Below are 17,327 nucleotides of genomic sequence, written 5' to 3' on the forward strand. Positions count from 1 at the left end.
TCCCTGTGTTACCCGCGTCACCCGTGTTCCTTGCCTTTTTGAGTTAATAAATTATCCTTTTACCTGAACTGTCTGCGTTTGGGTCCTACCTGCCTGCCTGCCACCCGCTAACCGTGACACAGCATCTGCCTCATCAGAAGAAGTTGCCTGGAAACTAAATGCTAAATTGACTGTCGCTACTCTGCTTTCTCAATCGCCCTCTGACCACGGGTACGTGAATCGGAATTACAAGCAAAATCAAGAAAATTCAATAGTTCAGTTGCGCTAAAATGAACATCTTGAATCGTCTTTGATTTCAGAACAGATGTAGCAAGGTTAAGCCACTCAAGTCAGTAGCCTAGTGCTACCCATGCTAACACGAACGTGAAGCTTTCACTCAAACTTAACGTATCTAAGTAGCTTGCAGTTGTCACCCTACCACTCCAAATGTAAAACTGACGTTTACAAATATGCAACAATGGTCAGAAAAGTACTTATGTTTTTTAATTTATATTTACCATTCAATATTGCAATCGCTGCGGTCAGTCCCATTGAAGAACACAGCAGCGTGGCTTGGAACTATACAGGCTTACATGAACCACGTGACCACCCTGCCGGCGAGATCAGAGAGTGTCGCAACTCTTCTCTCTCTATGGCTCTGGCAGCATCTTTAGACAGATGAGGAAGCCGGAGCCATTCAATATCATCCGACTGCAGACACAAATGGGCGTTCCCGTGTCGTGGGCGTTCTCGTTCACGCAGACTAAAACACCCCCCCTGCGTTCTCGTGTGGTGGGCGTTTTCGTCTACGCAGGCTGGAACGCCCCGTTCTTCTTCGTCGATCTAGTAGCATTGGCAGCATAGAACTGACGTTAGCGCCCCCTTCTTTTTCGATCTCGTAATACGGGTACGTTAGCCAGCTGGGCCTACAGAATGTTAGCTTACTTTTATGTGTCGGATCTCGGCCCAAACTTTGCATCAAACTTGATGCAACACGATCATTACAGGGAGGCTCCATGATCTAATGGTCATTATCTTCTGGGTTAGTATAGGTAGGGTATTAGGTATAAGTGAGATGTTTGATATAGTTGTTTAAGAATATGCCCAAATTAAATAATTAATAGATTAAAATAACACTTGGGACATTATGCAGTTCAAATCCAGTTACCAGACACTATGAAGGCTCAAACAGTAGGCCATTTGACTCGAAGTGTTCACTTACTTTTCCCACTGAATGTTTTCAATAAAGACAAAATACAGTAATTGCTCTGTAACAATTAACCTTACAACATACATCGTAGGCACAAATGTATGTTATATACATCGTATAGCATTTGTCACAAAAACAAAAAAGAAAGGAGTAATAAAATACCAGCATTTCTGGGCAGATACATTTACTACAGTAGTATGTACATTTACAAATGAAAGGGATTGCAAAAATGACGTCCCAAATAAAACGAAAAAGGAGTAATAAAAGAACATTATGCTAGGCAGACATCTTTTATGACAAACCTGCCATATGCAACGTGCCTCAGTACCAGGGGTGCGCTTGGCCAATTCTTCTTTTTTGAGAAGCCTTTGAGGCGTAGCGCAAGGCCACTGACACAGCCTGCATTGTTGTAAATCTTTCTAACCGTTATGTAGATGAGATTGTCTTTATTAAGCTTAATGTCCCCTGCCAAACTGTCATTTATATATATGGAATGATGGAGAGGCTTGATTAGTTCTCGGAATGTGTTTGAAACCCTGTTGAACACGCCAAGCATCGCCATGTACAGTCTCAGCGTCTCTTGTACAATTTACTGAAGGACTTAGGTTGGCAAGAATGGCCTGTCCTCTGTTGTGCCAGATTGGAGCGTGTGGCTGAGATGGGGAGATGGAGAGGGTGAGCTTGGTGTGCCAGCTAGTCCTGCAGGGCTAGAGAGAGCGAGAGAGCCGAAAAAGAGTGAAGTAGAGCGAGAGAGAGGGAGAGAAACAGGGATTATAATCAACCTTCAATTCAATCACACAAGCCCAGACCAACACAACCCACACCATTAAACAAAAAGGCAATCACTGATCGATCAAAAGTCTGAGAAAGAGCAAGAGAGAATATACGTAAATAGAAAAGTATTGACATAGTATGCAATACCTTTCACTGCTTAGTGATTGGAAGGTGTAACTGAGATGGGGAGATGGAGAGGGTGAGAAGGAGCCAGCTAGTTCTGCAGGGCTAGAGACAGAGAGACAAGTGTATTGGCTACGATCTTCGTGAGCACCAAAAATAAGTAAATAGCAACATGGACACAGTATATAAACCTTTCAAGCATAAAGGTCTCACAGCTGTCCAACCACCACCTCCTGATAGAGAGCATGTCCCCCTGAAAAGTAAAGTTATGCTTTAAATGACTTCATAGCCTAATACAAATCCATGTTACAGTACTGTTTAGCAGTGTAAATTATTGTGAAGATGTAGCCATCTCCTCCCGTAAGTGCAGTACCTGAAGACAAAGAATGTGTATGACCTATGATGCATGTTAATTGTAGCCTCCAGTAAGGATGACTAAATTATTAAAAGCCTTATATTTCATGCTACACATCTGATTGAGATTAGAAAGAAGTCACCTGACTGAAATCATATTGCTTTTGAGGGTAGAATACATTGCGTACTGAAATTAACATACAAATGAGTTAGTAGTTTTGCAAACTAGTCATCAGTCATCATTTCTGAAAATAATGCATCTCACCATCAGCATAAACACCCCACAGCTGTTGCTCTGATACTGGTGAGGTGCGTCCTGTGGTGGTAAAAGGGGAATGTGATTTGTCAATGATTCTTATTAGTATATAATGCCTATAAACTATAAAGTGATATCCACCCTCATTTTGTAGCTACATACAAAAAGTGCACAATGCACTTTGAACAAGCATTTAGCAGCAACCAGGGCCCATCAGCGTCACATAGGAACACTTCATTAAATCATAATAAACAATCTAGAGGCCTGCCTGTCTACCAGTGAATGCTACTCTACGAGATGCAATGAATCGTGCGCCAGCCACACGTTTTACCTCGTCAGCCAAGTAAAGTCCCTTCCATGGTCCATTGGACAAAGCATGTGCCAGGGTACTGAAAAGGTTTGGAAGACGTGTAAGTTGCAATTCATATGCATCATCATCAACACCCATTCAGTACACACTAAGCTTCGATTTCACCCAAGGGTGAATTAAAAGTACATGTTTCCTAAACGTTGGTCATCAACGAGGTAATAAAGTAGTGACTAAGGGCACATCTGTCATCTGTTTTTCAGAGTGCTAACGATCTTTATTCATTCGTTGCGCCGCGACCGAACTGACAGAATTCTCTGATATGCCATGCATGTAAACATACTAGTTAGTTTAGACGTACTAGTACGTTTACATGCACAGTTTAATCCGATGCGTGTGTCACCACAACGAAGCAGAGTGGCCGCGATTTCATGCCTCTTACCATGCCAGCTGACACCTTAACATCCAACTTAACGATGTACTTTGGTAATGTTAACCTCACAGTAAAATAATCGGCAAAGCCTTCGCTGCAAACTTTACCCTCTACCTACAAACCGTCTTAAACGTTGCTGATTTCTGGCCATTATATGCTACGTTTATGGACGAGATAGCATAGCATTCGCTGCTACCGAACCATGCTTGTCACGAGTATTTACATCGGATTCGAATTCGGATACAACGATACCACAGCTTATCAGTGATTTAAATGAGAATACTTCACAGCCAATGTTGTCAAATAAACAATATCATACTTACTGACATAATCTCTCATCATAACCCTTTCGTTTTTCTGGAAAGTTACTACGAGGTAAAACCGCCAAAAAAGGAAGGGTAGCATACCCAGCATGCCTTGCGAAACTCACTCACCTCTTCTTGATTGATCGATGAAACCAAAGGATGAAACGCTACAGGAACGCCTGATGGGCGTTTTTGTGTCATGACGGAAACGCCCGATGGGCGTTTTTGTGTCATGACGGGAACGCCCAAGCCTGCAGCTGGACCCTTCTATTTGGTTCTGGCGTCTCTTGGTAAACCACTCATACTTAAATACTATTTTACTGAGTACATTGCTATACATACAGACACAGGTGGTGCTGCTGTACACATCACTGCTTCTTTTGTGTCTGTATGTGTGTGTGCGTGTCTGTGTGTGTGTGAGTGTGTCTGTGTGTGTGTGTATGTTTGTGTGTGTGTGTGTGTGTGTGTGTGTGTGTGTGTGTGTGTTGTGTGTGTGTGTGTGTGTGTGTGTGTGTGTGTGTGTGTGTGTGTGTGTGTGTGTGTGTGTCTATGTGTCTATGTGTGTGTGTGTGTGTGTGTTTGTGTGTGTTTGTGTTTGTGTGTGCGTGTGTGTTTGTATGTTTGTGTCTGTGTGTGTGTGAGTGTGTGTGTGTGTGTGTTTCGGTCTGTGTGTGTGTGTGTGTGTGTGTGTGTGTGTGTGTGTGTGTGTGTGTGTGTGTGTGTGTGTGTGTGTGTGTGTGTCTGTGTGTGTGTGTGTGTGTGTGTGTGTGTGTGTGTGTGTGTGTGTGTGTGTGTGTGTGTGTGTGTGTGTCAGGCCTGTCCTTTGTGGCTCCAGCCTTCATGAGGAGAGAGAAGCCCGGCCAGGTGAGAGTCTGCTCACCTGAAGAGACGGACTCTGAGGAGGAGCAGCTCTGGACCTCTGGATTGACCGGTACAAAGACATTTACAAAACATTTCTGGAAGGAGTAATGTGCAGTGAACATTATCCCTTTCAAAGCCCTGAAGATACATTAGCCCGCTTATACTGCTTAATCATTAGACCAAAGATATAGCAACAAAAAGGGATTTTATTGATTTAAAGGGATTTTATTGCATCTGAAAAAAGGAAAACCTGTCATAAACATATTTAATAATAGGTTGTACTTCATAGTAAATTAGCAGGTTATATTACCCATTTTAGTCAGTTAGTTGAAGTGAGTCGTTTATATACTACTTTATAGTCAGTTAGTAGGAGTTAGTAGCATACATCCTTACTTATAGTTAGTCAGATATAGTATGTAAGTTAGGTTTTATACTTCATTGGTTGTTAGTAGCTTATACTACCTTTTTAGTCAGTTAGTAGTGAGTAGGATACTTCCTTACTTAGAGTCAATCAGTAGTTATTTGGTTAAATATTAATTTATCGTAAGTCAGAAAGTTAAATACTACCTTATAGTAAGTTAATAGTAATAGGTTTTATACTGCCTCGGTTGTTAATAGCTTCTAAGCTACCTTTTAGTCAGTTAGTCATAGTTAATATAGTACATCCTTACATATGGTCTGTTTGTTGTAGTTAATAGGTCACATCCTAACTCATATAGTCAGTTGGTAATAGTTAGCAGGTTACATCCTAACCTAAAGCCAGTTATGTCAGCAGGTGCTCGAGTGTGGAAGCCACCAACAGTCAGACAGGGGTCTCTACAACAGCCCAGTACGTCAGATGCAGTGTCTGTACAGGTATAAAACAGCACACATCACCTTCAGCAGCCTTACCATGTCCTGTCCTCTATGGTACGAGACCTGCTTCATGTCCGTGTGACAGCAGACTCATGGATTAAGGGTATTAATGACACCAGCACGATGTATAACCTTAGACGTATTGTTGCTAGGAGGTAAGGTACCTACTAGGGGTGTACGGTATAAACGGTGCTGAACGTATACCGGTGTGAATTTGCGCTACGGTATGGATTTTGACGTTACCGTGAGACCGGTGTGACCGGTAGACAATGTTGTGTGTAACGCGTAACAAAGTAAGTAATGCGTTAATACAGTTCCCTGACTACTTTTTCATGTAAAAAGTAAAGTTACGAGCAACTACTGAAAATATGGTAACGAAACATAGTTCCTTTTTCAATTCGGCACCTCGTTACTTTTCCCAAGGACAGATTGACAGCGATACTGCCTTCTCAGGCCGTATGCTATTGCGCAAGCACGCAGGCGCGCAAGCACGCAGGCGCGCAGCAAGCGCTCCTGCGTTGCGCAATAGTCCCTTCACAAGCTCTCATTCCACAATGTACGAGACAGACGCTGGTAGCGGGAAGCCGTCTCTGATATCAGACATTACTTCCGCAGGCATTTTGAAAGCCAGTCCTTACAACAAAATGCCAGTGGTGGAACGAGATGACAAACGTTGTCACTGTTTACCTGTCTAAGGACATGGTTCCCTTTCAAAATGTCGATAGAAAGGGCTTTAAAGAGATGGTCAAAACACTCGATCCCAGGTACGCGTTACATGCCCGCACACACTTCAGCCAAATTGAGATGCCAAAACTATACGGCAAGGTCCGCAAGCAAGTGGAGAAACAAATCCATACTATTAAACATTAGTGTTTTTCAGAGATGGAAGTAACTTTAATTTAATTTCTTTGATGTGGTTTTGATGCCTTTCCAGTATTTTTCCCCCTTCAGAGGCATTTATATCGAAATTAGAAGATACAATTAACATACCGTGATATAATACCGTTACCGTCTATTCCTCAAATCTTACCGTGATATAGGGCTGGGCGATATTGCAAAAAATATTATCACGATTTTTTTTTTCGATATCGATATTAATCACGATATATAATATAAAAAAAAATATATATATATTTTTTCTTTTCTCTTATTTTCATTGTTGTTGATAGGCTGTGTGTGTGTGTGTGTGTGTGTGTGTGTGTGTGTGTGTGTGTGTGTGTGTGTGTGTGTGTGTGTGTGTGTGTGTGTGTGTGTGTGTGTGTGTGTGTGTGTGTGTGTGTGTGTGTGTGTGCACCAGGTAATGGGCGTGTACTTAGGCATTAACCGCAAAACTGCGATCTGACTATTTTGTTTATATCTGCCGCATTGGCAGTCAGGTAAATCCACATCAGAAATGTTGTTTTAAAAAACAACAAAAAAAAAACAACCTTTTTTTCATATCGAGCATTTATGTCTAATGCTTATCGCCGTAATCGACGTGAGATTTATTGCGATTAATAATCGTTATCGCCCAGCCCTACCGTGATGTACATTTTAGTCCATACCGTACAGCCCTAGCACCTACCCACATTAAAAAAACTGGGAGTACTCCTAACTAGACGTTCTGTCTGTCAGAGTCTCTCAGGGCGGGGGTGGAGTGACCAGGAGGTCTCTGGAGGGACCACTCCTTCTCATCCAGAGATCGACCCCCCTGGAGGAGGAGTAGAGAGGGGCTCTGCAGTCCAGGATGAGGTCTCCTTGGGGTAGCTCTGATCCCACCACTGCTTCACTGCAATAACACCTTTTTGTGCACGTATAGTCTGTAACTGTGTGTGTGTGTGTGTGTGTGTGTGTGTGTGTGTGTGTGTGTGTGTGTGTGTGTGTGTGTGTGTGTGTGTGTGTGTGTGTGTGTGTGTGTGTGTGTGTGTGTGTGTCAGTTCTCCATGAACATATGAAGGGCTCAAGTGTTTATTCAAGAGAGACGAACCTGAGAAATGTTCTCAGAGTTAACTACCAAGAACCGGAAATACCTAAGGATGACGACTACTTCTGTAAGAGGGCTCTCTCTCTCTCTCTCTCTCTCTCTCTCTCTCTCTCTCTCTCTCTCTCTCTCTCTCTCTCTCTCTCTCTCTCTCTCTCTCTCTGTCTCTGTCTCTGTCTCTCTCTCCCCACCTCTTTTTCATTCACAAACCAATTTTTAATCTTCCTGTTTCTGTCTATTTAATATAGATTTGTAGCTGAAGCTCTTTTGGACGTAATAAATAAATGAACTTTCTCCAGTCTGTGATGAGTGTAGGACTTTCTTCCTCGAAGAGTGCGAGGTCCACGGTCCTATCGTCTTCGTGGCTGATCGCCCCGTTGCTGTCAGAGAGAAAGACAGAGCCAAGAAGACGCTGCCCGCTGGGTTTGAGGTATATGTCGTACTTTAACACAACAAAGTTCTCCCCGTCCAATGAGACGGTATAACATTCATTGTTTAATACATTTCCCAGCTAATGTATATAAAAACAGTAATGTGAACAGTTATATTGCCAAAGCAGATGGATATATCTCTCCCCCAATGGTTCTTCTTCCTGAATCGTTCTTTCCGTCTATCTCTCCCTCTCTCCCCCCATTTCCCTCTATCTGCCTCTCTTTGTGACTCCCTCTCTGAACTCCCCCCCCCCTGTCCCAACCCCCTCTTTCCTTTCCTCCCTCCCTCTTCCTGTCTAAATCTCTCTTTCTCACTTGTTTCCCAACTACTCATCTCCATTCATTTCTTATCATATCTTATCTTCCTCTCCCCCCCTCCATCTCACCACCTCTCTTCCTCTCTCCATTCCTCTCACCTCTCTTTGTCTCTCCCTGCCTCATTCTCTCTACATCTCTCTACTCCATGTGTCTCCATCTCGCTCTCCTCTACCTCTCTTGTATTCTATCTCTCCTCCCTCCTCCACCTCTCCCTCCCTCTATGTATTCCTCTCACTCTACGACTCTCCTCCTCTCTCCGTCTCTGTCTCATGTGGGGTAGATCAGAGATTCTGGGATCCCTGGGGCCGGTCTAGGGGTGTTTTACTGTGGAGACGGTGGCCTTCCCATTGGAACACACTTTGGACCCTACGAAGGACACAGGACAGATGAAGAGGGAGCCCTGGAGAGTGGATACTCCTGGGAGGTCAGTGTGTTTGTATTCATTTATTTTGATCTAGTCTTGTGTGTGTGCTTGTGTGTTTATTGGATGGCATAGAGTCTGATTAACACATTTCTCCAGATCTACAATAGCAGACACAATGATTACATTGATGCAAAGAGAGAGACATTTTCTAACTGGATGAGGTAGGACCCCATTCACTTTTATACCATCTACTGCATGAATAATGTTCACAATTTTCTTACTTACATTACTTGATTGATAACATTTATATTTCTCCATGTCTGTTATCTGATTAGATCCACAATATTTTCTGTGTTGCTATGACATATGCAGAAGATACACTGTAAAGGTGTGTTGACGTACCTGTCTGTGTGTTAGGTACGTCAATTGTGCTCGTAATGAAGAGGAACAGAACCTAATAGCGTTTCAGCACAAAGGAGGGATTCTGTATCGCTCCTGTGGCCTCGTGACTTCAGGAGCAGAGCTCTTGGTCTGGTATGGGGACGAATACGCCAGACATCTGGGAATCGGATTTGATAGACTGTGGAACAACAAGAGCTCTACTAAAGGTCTGCCTTCAAGTCTGTCTTTCTATCAGGGTTTGGTTTCTATGCGGCACTTCATGACCACATCTCATTTTAATTCAAAAGAGCTTGGACAATAAACATCTACATTAACAAAGCAGTTAAGAAATTATGCAGGAAATAGTAAACAAAAGATGACAACATAATAGAAAAATATTCTTACTTGGAACAATGTCTAAATGGGAAATATGCATTACCATGGAGGTTTCAAAAAAACAATCCAATTATACAAATTCAGGTATGCTTGATTAGGATGTGCAGCCTTATCAAGCCCCAAAGCCTAAAGCACCTGACTCTGGCCAGGTGAGGCTGCTTAAACCAGCCATCAGCAGCACTCTCAAAAATAAAATACATATGACTCTCTCTTTCTCCTAGGAGGGAGATCCCAGCTGACACCAGCACAGGCTTTCCCCTGTCCCGAGTGTCCGTACTCCTACACGTCTCAGATCTTCCTCCACAAACACATGAAGAGGAGCCATGGCGACCTGTACGGCCGACTGCTGAGGAGTGGAGAAATCAAGGTGGAGCCTAGTCTCCTCCCATACGTCGCAGCCTCCTATCAAGAACCGATCGGAGCCTCCCCGGGAACCGTCCAAAGCACGAGCCAGATTCCAGCAGAAGGAGCCGGACGCCACAGATGTGAGAAGTGCAGTAAAACCTTTAGTCGCTCTTATAGTCTGAAGGGACACCAGCGCATCCACATGGGAGAGAAACCATACCACTGTAAACAGTGTGGGAAAACATTTAGTCAGTCTGGTCATCTGACTGTACACCAGCGCATCCACACAGGAGAGAAACCATACCACTGCAAACAGTGTGGGAAAACATTTAGTCTATCTGATGATCTGAAGAAACACCAGCGCATCCACACGGGATAGAAACCATACCACTGTCAACAGTGTGGGAAAACATTTAGTCTATCTGATGATCTGAAGAAACACCAGCGCATCCACACAGGAGAGAAACCATACCACTGTAAACAGTGTGGGAAAATGTTTAGTAGATCTGATACTCTGAAGGAACACCAACGCATCCACACAGGAGAGAAACCATACCACTGTAAACAGTGTGGGAAAACATTTAGTCAGTCTGGTCATCTGACTGTACACCAGCGCATCCACACAGGAGAGAAACCATACCACTGTCAACAGTGTGGGAAAACATTTAGTCAATCTGGTACTCTCAAGCGTCACGCACAACTTCACAGAGGAGTCTCCACCCAAACAACCATGTGAAGAAACTAAATGGTTCCCAGACATCTGTTATTCAAATCTAATCAAACATGGTTCTTGCTGTTATATGTTAGAAGGGCACATGAACGGTTAATTGTTTATCTTATCAACTTTATGTATTTATTTATATTCATGTCTGTATGAGTGAAGGTTTTTACCCGAAAAATGTTCAGAAGAAAAATAGTTTGAGAGAGTATTCTTGGAGGAGGTCGCAGAGATAACTGGGGGCTAGGTTGTGGAGAGCTTTGTAGGTGAGGAGTAGGGTTTTGTATTGGATGCGGTAGTGTACTGGGAGCCAGTGAAGTTGAATGAGGACAGGGGTGATGTGGTCAGATGATTTGGTGCGGGTGATGATCCGGGCGGCTGAGTTCTGAATGATCTGCAGTCTGTTGATGAGTTTGGTGGGGAGTCCGGTGAGGAGGGCGTTGCAGTAGTCTATGCGTGATGTGACAAATGAGTGAACTAGGATTTCAGTGCTGGATTGGGTCAGTGATGGGCGGAGTCTGGCGATGTTGCGGAGGTGGAAGAATGCAGTCCGGGTGATGTTGTGAATATGGGGTGCGAATGAGAGGGTGTTGTCCAGGATGACGCCGAGGCTCTTGACTTTGGAGGAGAAGGGTACTGGGAATCCATCGATAATTATGAGTGGAGCTGGGGTGTGTTGTGAATAATGTTAACTGAATTATTCTCTGACGTCATTGTTATATTTATTTCATTTGTATGTATTTATTTATTTATCCTGTAGAAATTCAAATAAAATCAGATATGCAGTGTGGAGAAGTCTGGTTTTGTCTGGATAGAATAGAAGCAGTCCGACATGTTGGTGAATTATATTTGATATGCTGTTATGTATAACGTAGAATTCAAAGGATGAGCTGAGGTCCCGTTACTGACCACCAGAGGGAACCACAGCACCACGAAGATGTTCCCCTTCCCCGGATTCAGTGACATTTTGAATTAATTATTGATAATTATGTTTCAATCTCCCATTAATAATTACTATTCACCGTCCTTCAATGGAAGTGAGAAAAAAAGGATGTCTGATTTAAACCGTTGAAGAGGCCTGTGATTTGGTAGGCTAATACAGTGAACAAATGATCGATATATCAACCAGTGGCGGTGGGTCAATAGAGGGCGCTAGGGCGCCGCCTCTCCGTGAAATATTCACTTCAATATACAAAGCTGCAAACTTGTCGCTTTCCTGCGACAATCGCCGTTTTCTTGGTCTATTTGGTCATTCACGTGAATCGTGTAGAACCGGAGAGTTTTGTTTTTTTTTGGGGGGGGGGGGGGGGGGGTCCAGAATTGCGAAAAATTATAAGTATAAAAAACATACAAACTGGTAAGCTTTTCCCACCATCGTATTGGTTTAAATTGAAATAAGCCATTTTTTTAAGCCAATCGTGAAAAGGCCGACAGTCGGCAGACTGGATCTGGCCCTCAAATTGTCTTGACCCCGGTGGAGGAGCTGTTAATAAACATAAATTCAGGGCGCCCTGGCATGGAGGGGGTACCTGGAGGTAGCCCTTGGAAAGCCAAGAAGGCCACAATCCGACCAGAGAGTTCTGTACCCTCCTCATCGACCAAATACAGAACTTCTTTATATCTGAAGGTCCTGAGGGCAACAAAACCCTGGCCCTGAACAGTGTTGGTAAGCTTTGAATTTAATTTATGGTATTGGGCGTTGCAATTTAGAGTTTTTAACATGCATTTAAAATGAGCAACAAACTTTAATAACCTTGTGCTTTTCCCCTTATCACAGCATTGCAGAAAGGACAGTACAGGCTGGTGGGGAAGATGATTGCCCTCTGCCTGGTGCAGGGGCAGGTCTCTCCGAGATTCCTATCACAGCGCCTCTACAGACAGGTTTGTAAGCTGTCCCCTCTTCCTGCCACTTTGGAAGAGGTGACAGATTACAATTTGAGGACCAAGCTCCAAAAGGCAAGTAAATGGTTAATGTTAATTGAAACCACTTTTTGGAGAAGTGTTTTTGTGTCAAGATACTGTGTGGTGTGCTCTATAGTGTACTGATGTTGAATTTCAATGTATGATTTATGTCATACACATATGTCAATGCATTCTTTACTGATTTGTACCATGAAAGTGCTTAGAAATCCCAAATAATGATTATTGTTCCTAATGTATGATATTAGATTGCAGATGCCACACATGTGGAAGGTGCCAGGGAGGCTATGGAGGAGGCCACAGACGAGCTCTCCCTCATGGGCTCCTTCTCCTTTGTGCGGAGCCTCCCGCATAGGGATGAGCTGCTGGGGGCAGCCCTCAACTTCCTCACAGAGGGCCGTATTTTGACTGCTCTCAATCAGTAAGTGGAGCTGGGAATTGACTATTTAATGGACTGAGACCTTTGTGTTGGAGTGAAAAGTTATCATGTGTTCCAAAATAATCTAAATTTATATTAATTGAAAGGATTCCTTGTCTGATTGATTTTTATCTTCACATTATGTACAATGGAGTAGGCTAGAACAGGCTTCAGAGCAACAGACCTTATATTTTCTATGATCTATTATCTCATTGATTTTACAGATTCAAAGAAGGGTTGGAGACCTTCGGGATTCTAGCTCTTTTGAGGATCCACCATGAGGAGCTCAAGGGGGTCTTCATGGACACACCTGAGCCGCTGCTGGCCTCCCGGTTGGAGTCCACATTCATGACGTCCTACCTGTCTGAGCCGGGCTCCAATCGGAGGAGGAAGGAGGCCAGGACCCTTATATATTGGAGGGACTGGCTGATCGAGGTGGAGGGTAAGGAAGTGTTTCTATCTACAACCCTTATCTATCTAATTGTTCTTTGTTAATATATGCTTATTCTGAATTTGATGCACAATTCAAAACAGGGGACCACCAAAGAGGAAAGCTGTAGAATGCTCAAAAAACAACAATGTTCAACTGTTTCAACATTAGTAACTGGTAACAGGTGATATTATCATGAATGGATATAAAAGGGGCATCCTGTAGAAGTTAAGTCTTCACAAACAATAATGGGTCACAATACACAAAGGAAAAATACAAGACTGTTTACAGCTCTGCATGAATGAACAAATGCACACATGAAAAATATTTACTATTTGATTTGTGAACCTAGGCATACCTGTAAATACAGCACTGCATAGGGAATTATAGTGAACCGATTGTGACAGAACCAGCATAACACATTTTATATTTTTTTCGAAAGAATGACACATTGATTTATTAGTGCACACTTAGGGTTAAACAAGGACTTTTGAACATTTCTATTGTGATCTGAGAAATGCAACATAAACCAACATAAAACATAACCTACATTTCTCTGCTGAGATTAATAAAGTATATCTTATCTTAACTAAGGACGACGAAAGATTGGCACATGTCAGGCAGTGTAAAATTCCTGTTAATGTTCACATGCGGTCGTTCTTACAAGTTATCTCTTATGTACTAACAGATGGAGATACGAGTCTCACCCTGGGGGCGGTTCTGGCGTTTGCCACGGGCCTCAAAAGGATTCCTGCTGTGGGTTTTCCCATCGGACCCCGGCTTGAATTCCTCCATGAGGAAGATGGACCGGCCCTTTTCCCCACGGCCAATACCTGTTCCCTGGTCCTCAGGCTACCGGTGTATCCGGAGTACAATCGATTTAAGGAGGCCATGGAGGAAGGAATAACCTCCTGTGGGAGTACCTTTGGCGTGGCCTAATTTGGTGGCCTAATTTGGTGCCCAACCCCGTGGAAGGACGCTGGAGTGCCCCCACACACACAGGGAAGGACGCTTGGAGTGCCCCACACACACACAGGGAAGGACGCTTGGAGGTGCCCCCACACACACACACACACACACACACACCACACACCACACACACACACACACACACACACACACACACACACACACACACACACAGGGAAGGACGCTTGGAGTGCCCCACACACACAGGGAAGGACGCTTGGAGTGCCCCCACACACACACAGGGAAGGACGCTTGGAGTGCCCCACACACACACAGGGAAGGACGCTTGGAGTGCCCCACACACACACGCACACAGGGAAGGACGCTTGGAGTGCCCCCACACACACACACACACACAGGGAAGGATGCTTGGAGTGCCCCCACACACACACACACACACACACCTTTTTTCCCACTCATGACCTGCACCTTGACGTGGTGAGTGGGCTTTCCACCAAGCCAGGTCAAACTATTGTGTTCCAGCCTCACTATGTTAAAGGTAAACAAAAACAAATGTCTGACTGCAACAAAGTGCTCTATCTCTGTAAAGTACAATGGGGAATTAAAAAAGTCCTACATGGTTGAACTGTATCTTCCAAATGTTACAGACAGACTTCTCAGTGACTTGGCTGAATTCATTGGCTTGGCTGCGTTCTGTTCCTGTTGTGGTAATAAGAAGTAGAGCCCCCCCATCTTCATCTGCCTGCAGCTGCCTTCTCCAGGTCAACTTCGTCCTGAATGGGCTTCCTTCCAATCGGGCCCTGCTCCTCACATTACGTAAGCAGAGCCCAGCTTTACCCAAGACGCAGATGTTTTTTTCACTGTTATCCCTCCATAAAGTTTCTTTGATGTGTTGTTAATCATGTATGACTAATGCTGCCCTACTGTGTGAAAGGTGTGAAAACTTTGGGATAGCTTATGGTCATGATGTTTACGTTGAGAAATATGTAGTAGGCCTACTGCTTAGAAATGAATTTTTATGAAGCTTGTTTATATGCTATTTCCCATGATGATAAATTAACATTTCATTGCTGTGAGTTGTGAAGATTATACAAATAAATAGTAAATGCGCTGAATCAGAATACTCATTTCCCATGATGATATATTAACATTGCATTGCTGCAAGATTTGTGAAGATTATACAAATACATTTTAAATCCGCTGAATCAGAATACTCTATCAAAACTTTAGTGATGGATTGTAAATGCCCTTACCGAAGTACTGTACAATAAGTGCAATTTGGAGGTACACTTGTATTTCACTTGAGTATTTAATTAAACCGACTTATCTCCAGATGTTTGCAATAAACTGGAGGATGACGGGAGAAAATCCTGAAAAATAAATGATTGAAGAGCCCCCCATGATCCGCTCGGAAAGTCATAGTCACGCTGATTACAGGTGTTTTTAAAATGCGTATACGGCTCTCACATGACAGCCACGCAACGGACACATCATCTTACATCATTTGATGTATTGCTGTATTAAACCAGCAAACCATCGCAAGGAAATGTAACAAAGCTGTAGCTGAAAGATTCATCCACAAACATCAGAATAGAAAAACACTGGCAGGGACCATTTTAGCGCATAATGACTACTGCTGCCTATGCTTGTGGCAGTAATGCAATTCTGCTGAAGTATTTGGAGGACTTATAGCCTACTTGTAGTGAGGTATTTTTAACAGTGCGGAATCTACAGCTGGTCACTTTCACTGGCTAAGCAAAATGAATCCCGAACAGTTGAACCTCTGAATTGATCCTGAAAGCCTATGTCCTAGAATAATTCATTTGTATTCCGTTTTAGGCCATCTCACTAAAGGTCACTTAATTAGCCTATTTAAGCTCACCAAGTCCAGTATTCAGAATTCAAAGCATTCATTCACAAATACGTTCTATTTTTTTGACAAGCGGAGCCGACAGTATGGTGCAAACTATGCAAATTAGCCATGTGCACCAAACAGAAGATAGACGCAATGTATAGAACTGATTGTTGTGCATTGTTGTGGATATGTAGGCTGTTTAGTTGTGGTTGTTTGTGGTCTTAGTGAAACAGTCTTGCCTTGGAGTTGGAGAAGTTGGAGTGATTGTGTGAATGTGCGAGAGAGAGCGCACCTGCCGTGGTGATGTTGGGCTTGTTGTGGGCTTATATGTGATCAATGATGCATCTGTCTGATCGTATTAGCTGTAGATGGATGGTTAAATAATGTCACAAGATCGGTCATACTGCAGGCTCTCATTTCCAAATGCACTGATTGTGTACCCGTCTCCGATATATATAGGCTACCTGGCATCTATTCAGTTCATGTTCTTCTGAGTGCGCAAGAACGGTGCCAATTATTGTCGTGTTTGCATTGTAATGCACAACTTTGCCCCTCCCTGTTATATAATAAGGTGCATCCCAACCACTTTAGCCAATGCAGGCTCCTATTGCTTTACCAGTGTGCTTAAAGTGTGTGTGTGTGTGTGTGTGTGTGTGTGTGTGTGTGTGTGTGTGTGTGTGTGTGTGTGTGTGTGTGTGTGTGTGTGTGTGTGTGTGTGTGTTTGTGTGTGTGTGTGTGTGTGTGTCTGCGTGTTGTCATGTAGGCTATAGATATAGATTGATTGTCTGGGCTTGCTTGCATCCATGAAATATTGTAATGTTATGGCCTAGCTGGCTACTGCATATCGAGAACAATCTGGGGATGAGGGCATCCCCGAATAATGATGGGTATTTCGCACACTGCCATCTCAATATATAGCCGAACATATACAAATATATCACTGTACTAGACACAAATATATTTTCCACTAGCTAGTGGTGGTCATTACATTGTAGTGAAACTAGTAAAGACAACACAGCCTTATGTTACGGCGAAACATGGAGGCACTGCAGCTCTAGTCTCGACAATGCGTTACTTTAGTCTGGTCTTTCTCTTCACTGATTGGTTAGACAGCCTTCAAACTTAGTGGTCAAGCAAAGAAGGGGAGGGGCTCGTTCTGCATACCTAATAGCCGGAGTGAATACTATAACTAATAGCCGGAGTGAATGACTAATAGCCGCGGCTATTAGTCATTCAAAACCGTAATTTAATCCGTACGGAATCCGTACGGAATTCTTGCCAAACCGTACGGAATCCGTACGGAATCCGTACGGAATCCGTACGGTTTTGCACTTTTACCGCGCCATTCTAGGTCCGGATTGTGGCCTTCTTGGCTTTCCATAGAGGGCCGTGGTCTGGGTGAGT

The 17,327-nt window shown here is 43.4% G+C and overlaps 2 protein-coding genes and 1 long non-coding RNA gene across 5 annotated transcripts; 2 read left to right on the forward strand and 1 right to left on the reverse strand.

The window, feature by feature from the left end:
• Positions 1-1,011: 1,011 nt before the first annotated feature.
• On the reverse strand, positions 1,012-3,898 carry LOC130378354 (uncharacterized). 3 transcript variants are annotated; one of them, XR_008894662.1, is made up of 6 exons: positions 3,760-3,896; positions 3,028-3,085; positions 2,706-2,756; positions 2,278-2,339; positions 2,111-2,191; positions 1,012-1,896 (listed from the first exon to the last, which is right to left on the reverse strand). It is a non-coding gene; the product is annotated as an uncharacterized LOC130378354 (long non-coding RNA). The 3 variants fall into 3 exon arrangements; XR_008894660.1 differs by having other exon boundaries at positions 2,111-2,339; positions 3,760-3,898; XR_008894661.1 differs by lacking the exon at positions 2,278-2,339 and having other exon boundaries at positions 1,013-1,896; positions 3,760-3,888.
• A 591-nt stretch (positions 3,899-4,489) lies between these two features.
• Positions 4,490-10,569, forward strand: LOC130378346 (histone-lysine N-methyltransferase PRDM9-like). Its single transcript, XM_056585126.1, is given in 9 exon segments — positions 4,490-4,672; positions 5,378-5,457; positions 7,072-7,188; positions 7,374-7,487; positions 7,717-7,847; positions 8,447-8,590; positions 8,687-8,751; positions 8,948-9,138; positions 9,529-10,569. Coding segments are annotated over 6 exon segments (1,491 nt in total). The 5' UTR covers positions 4,490-4,672; positions 5,378-5,457; positions 7,072-7,188; positions 7,374-7,387; the 3' UTR covers positions 10,389-10,569.
• A 1,364-nt stretch (positions 10,570-11,933) lies between these two features.
• On the forward strand, positions 11,934-14,077 carry LOC130378344 (G2/M phase-specific E3 ubiquitin-protein ligase-like). The gene is made up of 5 exons (XM_056585123.1): positions 11,934-12,036; positions 12,148-12,326; positions 12,539-12,711; positions 12,933-13,150; positions 13,827-14,077. Exons 2-5 carry the CDS (start codon positions 12,183-12,185, stop codon positions 14,075-14,077), a joined length of 786 nt encoding a protein of 261 aa, XP_056441098.1. The 5' UTR covers positions 11,934-12,036; positions 12,148-12,182.
• The last annotated feature ends 3,250 nt before the right edge of the window (positions 14,078-17,327 follow it).

This window comes from Gadus chalcogrammus, unplaced genomic scaffold (assembly GCF_026213295.1).
Source record: "Gadus chalcogrammus isolate NIFS_2021 unplaced genomic scaffold, NIFS_Gcha_1.0 GACHA072, whole genome shotgun sequence".
NCBI classification, from domain to species: Eukaryota; Metazoa; Chordata; class Actinopteri; order Gadiformes; family Gadidae; genus Gadus; species Gadus chalcogrammus.

Coding starts and splice junctions, on each gene's coding strand:
- LOC130378344 (XM_056585123.1), top strand. CDS start 12,183: ATGATTGCCCTCTGCCTGGTGCAGGGGCAGGTCTCTCCGAGATTCCTA. Junction 12,327..12,538: donor TGAGGACCAAGCTCCAAAAG/GCAAGTAAATGG, acceptor GTATGATATTAG/ATTGCAGATGCCACACATGT. Junction 13,151..13,826: donor CTGGCTGATCGAGGTGGAGG/GTAAGGAAGTGT, acceptor ATGTACTAACAG/ATGGAGATACGAGTCTCACC.